Raw genomic sequence first — 12,102 nt, forward strand, 5'->3', positions numbered from 1 at the left:
AAGGAAATACTGTTGAATGATTATGCACGGAGGGGACTGCAATCATTGCAATGAAACAACATACGATAGGATGAGAGTAAAACTGATGTTCTCCCATGTAAACTACCAGTCAATTCACAATAAAAACTTACAAAAAAAAAATTGTTTTAAACTTGAGGTTTGGGTGAAAATTCCGCCAATGTAATACCATATTCTTCCCACTTCCTGTCTGGGCTCTATTTCTTTAATCTGTATCATATATGCATATATACATGTGTGTCTATCTTTATGTCCACATAAACTATAGGGCTCTTGAGGGGTGGCACAAAAGCTGTCACTCAGCTGCTAACAGAAAAGTTGGTGGTTCTATCCCACCAGAAGTGCCTCAGGAGGAAGTCTGGTGATCTGCCTCCAAAGACACCTGTTAGGCATACTTCTCTGACACACATGGAGTCTCTATGAACTGAAATGCACTGGTCAGCAACAGGCTTTTCTAGTCATGGGATTGCTGATAATTAAGACATTTGCCTAGACCTCTTAACAGGGTCTGATAGAGAATAATAAGTAACATAGAGTTCTATCATTAGACCAAAATCCACATACACAGCTTCCCTGAGTAGAAGCAACATATAGCTCAGCCAGCCAAAAAAGTGAATTTAGCCAGGCCTAAAGTAACACTTTCTAAGGGAGTTACAAGGAAATTTTGGCAACTGGCACTAGATAGCAGCACAGTTCCAATAATTTACACCCTCTGAGTCTGCTGAAGCTCTCCTTCCCAAACTGCAGAAAGAAAGAAAAGGCTAGATTACAGTTGTCATAACAGAATTTACTCTTGCTATTAAGTTGACACTTCTCTCGGGAAAAACCATAACTTATTCTTTTAATCACCTTCGTAGTGAATGGCAGTGAAACAGCCGTATTTTTCCCCTTCCAGTCTAGATACTGACGTTTTAAGGTGGAGGGTGGGTCTAGTGTGGGTTCTGGGTGTCGTGAGAAGAGCAAAAAAGGTGTTGAGCAGTACAGATGATATCCTGCTCTAGACCATCTGGGTACCTGGACACAGTTCGGGATTTCTCAGAATCTTCTGAAGACAAGTCTTGGCTTGGGGTAGTCACAAAGATGAAGTGCACTACTTGTCTGCCCTACACTCTCTGGGAGCCCTGGGATAGTAAGGGTAGGGTCCTTGTGCATACTCACTGGCTCTGGGGTGAAGCTTGGACTACTGGAACTAAGGAAAACAGGCAAGTATTGGCTTAAAAACAAGTGTATTTCTTGTAATCATGCAGGGATGGGAGCAAGCTGTTGCTTGCCCATTCAGTGTTGACTAGGTTTCTCTGCCTCTCTTTCCACTGGTACATAGCACATTTGGTCATGGGAACACAGACCACCAACTGTCCACGGGCTGAGCCCCACATGGATCAAGCTCTCCTGGTCACATGGTAGAGGAAAACTACAGTCATACAACTGCAAAGAACTTTGGGAATCAAACCCCCATCTGGTTGGCCAGGGACTGCAAAGGACTTTGGGAATCAAACCCCCATCTGGTTGGCCAGGGGCTGAAAATACAATTCTACTTCAGAAAAAAAGATGGGAGAGTCAGAACAGGACTTTGGAGGGCACTGGCAATTTGTTACTGCCTTTAAAGCACCGTCAGCATGTGGAGGTCATCATAGCCCAATATATTTTGGAAGGGCAATTCAGACTCAAGAGACAGGAATTACGCAGTTCCAGTGGCGAAGGCTTCAAAGTCCCCATTATAGTTTGGATGAAGGCAGGAATGATACTTCGGCTTTTCCTACCTCTTTTTATTTCTGATATTTCACTTGAGACTGACAACTCGGCAGGGATTTAGAAGCAGGCCCCATCTCTTACCTATGGTTTAGACCTAGGGAGACTGAGGTACTGTGGTGAAGCAGTCTAACCAGAGTCATATGGCTATAAGCAGAGTGGTCTGGACTCAAACCCAGGCAGTCTGAATCCAGAAGTCATGCTCTTGATCCCTGTCAAATATTTTAGATCCCATTTCTGCTGGGATAATTATGGAGCTGAGAGCCAAAATGTGTTTTTGGCTAAACAGACATTTTTCATTTTTTTCTTCAGATTCAGTTCTCAAGACTCTTTCCTTCACCCTCCCTCTCATGCCCTAACCAGTGGGAGACTCTTATCTGACAATCTCTGGCCTGTACACTGGCACACCCCACTCCAGCCAGCCAGAGCAGTGTCAGCACAATGGAGCCTAACTCTTTAGCACTCTATTCCACACGGAGATGTCATGCCAGGAAGTGGAAGGGAATGGCCAACTTGAGGCACTACTCTGGGCCTCTCAGGTTGAATGAAATGATAAAGGTATATGGTGGCTGGCAGCTCTGCAGGTAATAATCATTCTCGTCTAAGGAACTGACTCTACACATAACAACAACAACAACAAGGAGAACACTCATCGTATTTGTAGCCATAAACTAGTTTACTGAAGGATTTGTATAGCAATAGAAATCCTAAACATTGTCTCAAATTTTTCATATAGCTTTCATTTTCCTAAAATTTCTAGCCTAGAATTTCCCATAAAGTATGGCCTCTATATTTTTACTACTCTAAATTTGTAAAGGAGGAAGATTGTTATTGTCATGTGAGAATTAAAGATTTACAAGCCAGAAATGTATGCTCTGGGAACCAACTGTTAAATGACGCAGTTGACAGTTTTATCAACTTCACTGCTAAAACCCTAAGATAAAGCAGGGCCCGAGTCGGGGTTATTTGTCCTCAGTATCCACACCCCACACACGGTTAAGGGGCAGTGGGAACATGCTTAGGGAGAGAGGCAGAGGAAGGCCAGTAAGTGTGCAAGTCAGCATGACTTGTTTTTGCGATCTCATCATTTGTGAACCAACAGAAACGGGGTTGGATCTGAAGGAAGAAAGATATTGCAAGACTCACCCATGCTAAGAACCACTAGAGAAGGCAAAGTAAGAACAGCTCCAGGCCCCAAGTTCCTGCCTCAAAGCACAGGTGCCTTAGCTAGGCCAGAAACTAGCCAAGTGCATCAAGTCAAGGGCATTTTCCTGTGCATCCCCCTATGTAGAGGGCTTCATTTACCATGTTGGGGGCGAGCCTCCTGCCATTCAGAACCCACCCAACAAATATAGTAGCAGTCATGCACCATGGTGCTCTTGCACACCTGGTTTAAATGTCTTCTGGGGATATGGAAGCATGAGATGTTACACCAGTTCCTGTGACCTCAGAAAACACCCCGCTGCCACCAGTCTTCACTGCACACCCTTAACTCCTGTGAGAGTAAGGAAGACACTGACCCAGTTCCCTGAACATGTGATGTCATCATGGAAAATACTGTATAAAAAAGAACTACAGGATACAAGTAGATGACATAATGCGACACAGCTCCAGTAGATGCCATCTAACACTTCTCCCTGAAGGCTGTCTACAGGCTTCATCAATAACAAGTCCACCTGGCCCTCTGCTGCCAAGAGTTCTACTAGCAAGCTGTGGAGTGGTTTCTTTCTGTCCCCATGGTGTCACTGTCCAGGAAAGCTCTGACTGCTGTTAGAAAGGGCTTTACTCTACCTAAAAAGGAACAGGTAAGTCAGAAATAATCCAAGTGTGGTTTCTTGTGGAATGATCTTGCAAATGACAGTAAGAAATTCTGTTGCATCTCAGGAGCGCCCATGAGAAGCTGAGCCTTGAGGAAACGAGGGCAAGGAGACGATACTCTGAGGAGTCAGCTTCATTTCTGATACAGAATCACCAAGAAAACAAGAATATGCCGCAGCCTGCGGCTCCGCTAACGAGTCTGGCAGCCAGCTGGATTTCCGCTCGGCTACGCTGGTCTCCCATACCCCCTCATGGGCTATGTCCTGCAGAGCTTCAGGGGGAAGTTCTCTGTGATGAGGTGATCGGCATGAAGAAGCACAACAATGTTGACCTCAAATTCTGAAAAGAAGAGAGAGACGCTTTATGTTCACTTGCACCCAAATACCAACCAATTAGACTAAAACCAAAAATCTGTTGTTTTTTGAGTCACTCTGACTCATAATGACACTGGTGGTGTGATGGTTAGGCGCTTGACTGCTAACCGCAAAGTAGATGGTTTGAACCACCAGCCGGTCTGCTTCCGTAAATCCGTGCTGTTGTATGCCGCTGAAATCACCTCTGACTCATAGTGACCCTACAGGACAGAGAACTGCTCATAGAGTTTCCTAGGCCACAGTCTTGCCTCCTGTGGAGCCACTGACTTATTGTTTGCAGCTGAGTGCTTACCCACTGCATCACCCGGGCTCCTTCCCATAGTGATGACAGCCGAGGAAACCCTATGGGGCAGTTGTACTCTGCCCTATAGAATTACTATTAGTCAATTCAACTACAGGAGCAGAAAGTTCTAGAAAGTAATGGACAATTCTCAGTGCACCTTTGGGTTTCTCAAGCAACATCACCCTACACTGTCAGGAGAACCAGTGAAAAAGACTCTATTGATATCTGACCATCTTTGGTAAACTTTCTCTAAATATGTTTCTATCTTTTCACCTTGGAACAGTAAGTCATCAGACTTCTAAGACTATACTTACCTGGTCCATTGTCTTGGCTATAGAGAATCTTCTAGAATTCTTTCAATTCACTGACACGTTGTGCTTCATTCTTACATTTCTTAATGGAATTTCACAGCTGACACACTGGCTTGCAGCTTGTCTCAAGTGAGAAACGAGGTTCAGAAACAGCCCACAGGGTACTTGGGGCTCCTCTGGATAGCAGTGAATTTATCTGACATACCTGTTTCGACCTGGTCTCTTACCTTTCAACCAACAGGATTTTTTCTTTAGCCACAATGGGAAGCCTCATTGATCACAAGATAAAAGGGTGTGTGTGAACACAGACACCTAGCTCCCTGAGGAAAATTCCTTCTCCAATGTGAAATGGGAGGTGGAGAGAGGCACTGTGTGTGAACTGAGGGGAACACCCAACACCAAGAACTCAGCTTCAGAAAGCCGCCTCATCCAATGCTGCCTGAGCTTAGCTCCTGTCTACAATGTCTTGGATGTAGGCAATGCCTTACCACAAACCTCAGCTGGGACGGGTACCACCCAACAGTGTCTGTCTGGTTGCCTTCCTGCCTCTGATAACTATCACAATACTACATGGCTCCTCTGGGCCCTCCAGCCACCAATTCCTCTACTGTTTCTCCCCCACCTAGTTCTTCCCTGGGAGAGACCAGGGGGATGCCCAGCAGCACAGAGGCCCACATCAGGGGCTGGCCCTCACTGTGCCAGGCACTCCACACTTAAGTTACAGGAGCTCCCTGCTGTTCTCCACGCACCAACAAAGGTGAAGTGTCATAGCACAGAGACCGTTCTCACTGCAGCTTCCAGAGCTCACTCCCACCTCCTCACCTGGAGGCCCGGTGTGCCCCTGGGAACCATGGTCCCTCTCCCTGGCTTTCAGTCAGCCACGCCACCGCTTTTTACAGGCGCAGAAGGGGCAGAATGACGCTTGGGTGGAAGGGCTGTTCTTTCTTCAAACTTCCTTCCGCCACCATTGGGAACAGCAACTCCAAGGTCATGGCCACTCAAATGATTAACTGTCATCTACTTCCTGCATAAGACATCTGTCAATTTACAAGGCCCTACCCAGACTAGGGTCTACATCAAGCAGGAGGACACGGGCATCACTGCCATCTTGGACGATAAAGGACGTATTATTATTGTAGCAGTCACAGGTAATGCACAAATGTTACATGGAGACTTACTATAGAAATTTGTGTTCTGTGCAAAATTCTGGTAAAAATAACATGCAAAGAGACATCAGTGCTTAATTTTTAGCAGGTTGTTGTTAAGTGCTGTCGAATCAATTCAGACTCATAGTGACCCTGTACAGGTTTTCTGAGGAGTGGTTGGTTGAGTTTGAACTGCCAACCTTGTGGTTCAAACTGACTTGCAGTCCAGTGCTTATCCTGCAGTGCCACACAATTTATAGCATAGTAGGAAAAAAATTTTTCTTTTTGTATCTTTTGAAGTATTTGTAGAAAAACCAAGTTGAGAAATTAATAACCAAGATCCTCCTCCAAGGTAATGTGAAGGAAAACCACAACCATCAGAATAGCATGTGTAACAGCACGCTACTGAATATATAAAGTGGTTGCCGAGTGGGGTGGGTCCAGTAGGACACACCGATGCTGGATGTAGAAACTGAGCAGCTGAGCTGAGTGGGCATTCACTCTTTACTCTATGCCTTTTGATATCTTTGGAGTTTATGGGCATACTTAACATGTTCTAACTTTGATTCATGTGTCAGAGTAGAACTGTATTCCCTGGAGTTTCCAGTGGCCACTTTATTAGAAGTAGATTACCAGAACTTTCTTCCAAGTACCTCTGGGTGGATTCCATGGGTAAGAACACTCAAAATGATGAGTGAAAAGATATTAAAATTATCTGGAATCCTTTTTGATTAGAAGCTGAGTGTGTTAAGTGTACCACCTGGGGACTCTGGGCATGTACTAACTATTTAATAATCATGTTGTTGTTAGGTGCCATCGAGTCAGTACCAACTCATAGCGACCCTATGTACAACAGAACGAAACACTGCCCGGTCCTGGGCCAACCTCACAATTGTTGACACACTTGAGCCCATTGATGCTGCCACTTTGCCATTCCATCTCGTTGGGGGTCTTCCTCTTTTTTCTCTGACCTTCCACCTTACCACACATGCTATCCTTCTCTGGCGACTGGTGCCTCCTCACAATATGTCTGAAATATGAGAGATGAAGTTTGGCCATCCTGGCCTCTAAGGAGCACTCTGGCTGCACTTCTTCCAACACAGTTCTATTTGTTCTTTTGGCAGACCATGGTACTTTCAATATTCTCCTTCAACACCATAACTCAAATGTATCAACTCTTCTACGGTGTTCCTTATTCACTGTCCAGCTTTTGCATGCATGTGAGGTTATTGAAAACACCATGGTTTATAGTAAACATGTTTTTGTAAGGAAAGCCATGATACCTTATCTTGGGTCAGGTGTGACTTTTATACATCTTTTGACAAGCCTCACCTTCCTTACATGTGTGTTTGGTGAACAGTCGAGTCTCTTGTTGCCATGTTACAGACATGCTCTCACTACAATTTATTTCACATTCAGGCCTCGGGGAACTCTACAAATGCTGTCTGGTGCTGTGGCCCCACTGGGCGAGCCGCGAGCTAGGATTCATGGTCCACAGCAGACCCACAGGGAGGTCATGGACTGCTTGGTGAACCAGGGGCAGATGCAGCATACCCCCTCTCTCAACCTCTGACAATGAAACTGTATGTAGTTATATTTTAAATTATATTAAACTAGTCAAAGGATAATCATATTGTTATTATAATAACAAATTTTATCACTGGGCTAATTATACACATTTAAGGTTTTAGGGGGAATATGACATTAATAAAAATATATAGCCTTTGGGAATAAGTTCCCCTTTCTCAATACAGGTAAACTAGCAGAAGGGAGGTTCCTAGGTGGTGCAAATAGTTAATGTACTTGATACCCACCAAAAGGTTGGTAAACAAAGTCCACCAGATCTACCTTGGAAGAAAGGTTTGGTAACCTACTGAAAAATCAGTCATTAACAACCGTACATGGAGCATAGTTCTACTCTGACGCACAGGTGGTTGCCATGAGTTAGAATCCATTTGACATCAACTTTTTCAGTAACAGTAGCAACTTTGGAACCCCTGTATCCTATATACTTAACAATGTTCATGAGGCCTGGCTGAGACGGGCACCCCAGAAATGCCTGGGAACACTCCTTCTGTGATCTCTCAATCAGTAAGGAAAATCCTGTGTTCCTGGCATCTTTGCTCCACTTCTTCCTAGTGTGAAGTTTTTCTCAATTAGGCTCACAGACATGATTCCAAGAATCTTTAAAATCATTTCTTGTAGTTTTAAATGGTTTCATTTAGCATGAAATAAATGTTATGGGAAAACAGCAGGATACAAAACTGTATATTCTGATTCAGACTTTGTGGTCATCAATGCATTGCACATACATATAGATGAGAAATGAAGAGAGACACCTAAATTGGAGGGGCCCAGAGCTGTCGTGACATGAACATTCCCAAGGGGATATTCACCTGTTTTAATCTTTGTTCAAATAACCCCTATCAGAGAGGCCTGCCATGTAACCACCCTTCTCTGCTCTGTAGCACCTTAACTCTTGTTCATTGTCTGCAGAGCTCCCACCACCACCAACCTATCCTGCAGAAGCACAGGGTCTTCCTGCCTTCCAGTGAGGCCCACCCAAGTAGGCGCTTGTAGCAGACTGCTCAGTGCTGTACCTTGGCACTGGCACAGTGGCGTCCCAGTGAGCTGGGCTGAGTGACTGAGCTGGCGCTGAGCCCAGCAGACCATGCACGACCTGTCTGTCCCAGCCCAGGGAGGCCTGTCTATAGCCACACCATTCACCAAAAGACTCCCAAGCAGCCTTCGAGGGATGCCAAGTGAAGTCAGCTTACCCACTTTGAAGTTGGTGGTCTCCAGTGTAGGGCAAGTGAACAGCCTGGGGAAAACCATGTGTATGGGCACTGGGAGGCTGCGGCCAACGTCCCCATCGGCAATCTGGATATTCTGAATCTCTGTGGCATCTCGTGCATAGCCTTCTGCACATCCTGGAGGAAGGAGAGGGCAACACGAGCTCAGAGAAAAGTCAACATCAACATGAGCTGAGAATCCACAGCAATACACACACACCCATGTCTCCAGCATGCTCTGGGAAAGTCCCTTCCACATTTCAGGTCCCTTAAACACACATGAGGGGGACTCCCATAGGGAATTAAAAGATAGTGGAGTTTTTCCATGAACTTTTTGAAGCTCCCTCGTATTTACTAGAGACGAGATATGTGCTCTTACTTTTGCTGCCCCCATATTATTTTAAATCACTGAACACACAAGAACCAGAGGACAAGTCTGTACTAGAGCATTCCTCAGCACTGGTCTTCTCCACGTGGATCAACTGAGGCACAGGGAGCCCCCCCCAGTCTCCACACACAGACCAGCTGAAGCAGAGGGAGTTCCCACCCCCAAGGTCTCCATATGGACCAGCTGAGGCACAGGGAGCACCCCCCAGGACTCCACGCGGACCAGCTGAGGCAGAGGGGCCCTACCACACGTCTCCACGCGGACCAGCTGTAGCTCTATGCTCTTGATGGCTGCGTCTGAGTGCTCGATCACCAGCTCTCCCGTCAATGGCTGTGTTATAACACAGTTAGTTGAGTTGAGATGTCCTCTAATAAGAAATTTGGGCAACAAAGCTCTCTACGACAAAAGAAAAACAAAAACATCAGAGATGGAAGGAGCAAGGAAAAATTACTTGATAGCTACTTGGGCACTGCTTTGCAGAGTGAGAAAAAAGGAACACTGCTACTTTACATCTTTTTTCAACTTGGACATTAACAGTGAATTAGTCAAATACTATACATGAGGGGGGTTTCAGAAAGCATATGGAAAAATAGAATGAAAACATAATGGAATTTTTCCATAAACTTTCTGAAGCCACCTGATAGACATACCACCATCCATCTGTCAGTTTGTCTTACTGTGGTTGCTTGTGTATTGTTATGATGCTGGAAATTATGTCACCAGTATTTCAAACACCAGCATGGTGGACAGGTTTCAGTGGAGCTTCCAGTCTAAGAAAGACTAAGAAAAAAGACCTGGCAACCTATGTCCCAAAATTAGGCAACAGAACATTATCTAATACACTGCTGCAAGTTGAGGTCCTAGTTTAGAAGGTCTTTAAAATTCACATTAGCTGCAACAACTGACTTTGTTGTAGCATAGCAGCAGTTGTGAAGCAGGACCGGGTAGCAATTTGTTCTGTTGTGTGCATGCTGGTGCTCACGAATTGGAGCCAACATGACAGTGACTAACAACAAATGACATGTATACATGAAGGCACCTCACTGGTACTACCAGAATGAGCAGCTATCTCACAGAACTATGCTAATTGCCTAGACTCAGCCTGGAAGACTCCTCCTTATCAAATGAGAAGATAAAAAATCACAGGTATAAACCCCCTCCCAAGACTGAAACTCAAAGAGAATACACAAGTAGGCATGTAAGCTTGCTGGCAACCATGCTGGTCTACTGGTGAGTGGAAGAGGGGGAAAGCAGCAATGAAGATATAGGCTGAGTTCAACCACAGTCCATAGACTCCCATTGACCTGGAAATGAGAAAGAGAAGAGGAAGGGCTGGTTGGTCCAAAAGTGTGGGAAGACCTGGGGACTCCTGAGCCCATGGACAAGGACACAGCCATGGAGGGCTAGAGCTGAGAATAAAGAATCCAGCTGATATGAAATGAGGGAGACCCAAACTTGCAGACAGTTTCCATTTGACCTACCCTCGATGGCTGGATGATTAGAACTCAACTACAAGAAGATTAAAAAAAAAAAAAAAATTTTTTTTTTTGATAAAGGAAACAAGTGTAAATTGCTACAAATTTATGAACTTGACCTATACTCAAGAAGTGGTGATGGTTATGTGCCATGGAGTTGGTTTTCACTCACAGTGACCCTATATAGGGTTTCCGAGGCTGTAAATCTTTATGGGAACAGAAAGCATCATCTTTCTTCTGTGGAACAGCTGGTAGTTTCAAATTGCTGACCTTGAAGTTAGTAGTCCAACTTGTAACCACTACGCTACCAGAGCTCCTTAGTTATGGAAATAGTAGCTTAAAGTACCAACTGAGAGGAAAAGAATCTTCACACAAGGATCATTCCCATCCCCTCTGTACACAGGGTTTATAGGGATGAGCAACTCAGACACTGGCTACTTAAAATGGTGGGAGGGGAGGTGTGATAAAGGCACGAAGTGACTGGCTTACAAGTTTTCAAGAGGGAGTTTAGTTTCAGAGTGTTCAGGGGAAGCTAGAATCCCCCCTGAATAGTTTTCATCATGTGTAGATGGGTCTGGTGAAAGAAGATGGGGATAAGAGTCTTATGATTTAATAGATGAAGATCAAAGACCACAGCCTTTGGTATGGATTGTATCTCAATTAAAGAAAACAAAAATCCTCACCACTGGACCAATAGAAAACATTCTTATCAATGGAGAAAAGATTGAAGTTGTCAAGGACTTCATTCTTCTTGGATCAACTGTCAACACTCACAGAAGCATCAGTCAAGAGATCAAACAATGTATTGCATTAAGCAAATCTGCTGCACAAGACCTTTTTAAAGTGTTGAAGAGCAAAGATGTCAGCTTGAGGACTAAGGTGTGCCTGACCCAACGCCATGGTATTTTCAATAACCTCATATGCATGTGAAAGTTGGACAGTAAATGAGGAATCCTGTAGAAGAATTGATGCATTTGAGTTATGGTGTTGGAGGATAAGAAGTGCCATGGGCTACCCATAGAATCAACAGATCTGTGTTGAAAGAAGTGCAGCCAGAGCGCTCCTTGGAGACCAAGACGGCCAAACTTCGTCTCTCATACGTTGTACATATTGTCAGGAGGGGCCAGTCGCTGGAGAAGGATATCATGTTTGGTAAGGTGGAGGGTCAGAAGAAAATAGAGGAAAACCCCCAATGAGATGGACTGGCCAAGTGGCAGCATCAATGGGCTCAAACGTGACAACAATAGTAAGGTTGGCCCAGGATCGGGTAGTGTTTCGTTCTGCTGTGCATAAGGTGGCTATGAGTCGGCACCGATTCGATGGCACCTAACAACAATTGTTATTATGACTAATTGCAATTGTCACAACTGCAAAGGTAGAAGTTTTGTAACATAAAAGGGGGAGTAGGTAATCTCTCATTCCAGAAACAAAGGACGCTAGGACCATTAAGGGAGAAGATCACAAGTGGAATGTGGTACCCCATCCGGAGAGGTGGTGATGCCAGAGATGGAGGCAGAGATGATGACATGGAAAGATAAAGCAGCTGAGGACTCTAGACTCATGGAAGAGAAAGGCTGTGTGCTGGCAGCCAGGAGGCAGGCTTGCAGAATGTGCCCTTTGGTTGTTTAAATTATTATATATTACTGAGGATTTTTGTGTACATCCCTCCCCACCCCCCCAGTCAAAAAAAAAAAAAAAAAAACCCAGAAGGAATAGAAGCAAATACTGTTGAATGATGATGCATGGAGG

General features: G+C 44.7%; 1 protein-coding gene across 1 annotated transcript in view; it reads right to left on the bottom strand.

Moving 5' to 3' along the window:
- Positions 1-3,791: 3,791 nt before the first annotated feature.
- Positions 3,792-12,102, bottom strand: part of DSCR3 (Down syndrome critical region gene 3) — a 74,251-nt gene continuing 65,940 nt past the window's right edge. The window contains exons 5-7 of the mRNA XM_006862568.1: positions 9,124-9,274; positions 8,476-8,628; positions 3,792-3,924 (exon numbers count right to left, since the gene is read on the bottom strand). Of these exons, the coding sequence (XP_006862630.1) occupies positions 3,842-3,924; positions 8,476-8,628; positions 9,124-9,274 (387 nt within the window). The 3' untranslated portion in view covers positions 3,792-3,841. The remainder of the gene's footprint in view (positions 3,925-8,475; positions 8,629-9,123; positions 9,275-12,102) is intronic.

Source organism: Chrysochloris asiatica, unplaced genomic scaffold, assembly GCF_000296735.1.
Source record: "Chrysochloris asiatica unplaced genomic scaffold, ChrAsi1.0 scaffold00049, whole genome shotgun sequence".
NCBI classification, from domain to species: domain Eukaryota; kingdom Metazoa; phylum Chordata; class Mammalia; order Afrosoricida; family Chrysochloridae; genus Chrysochloris; species Chrysochloris asiatica.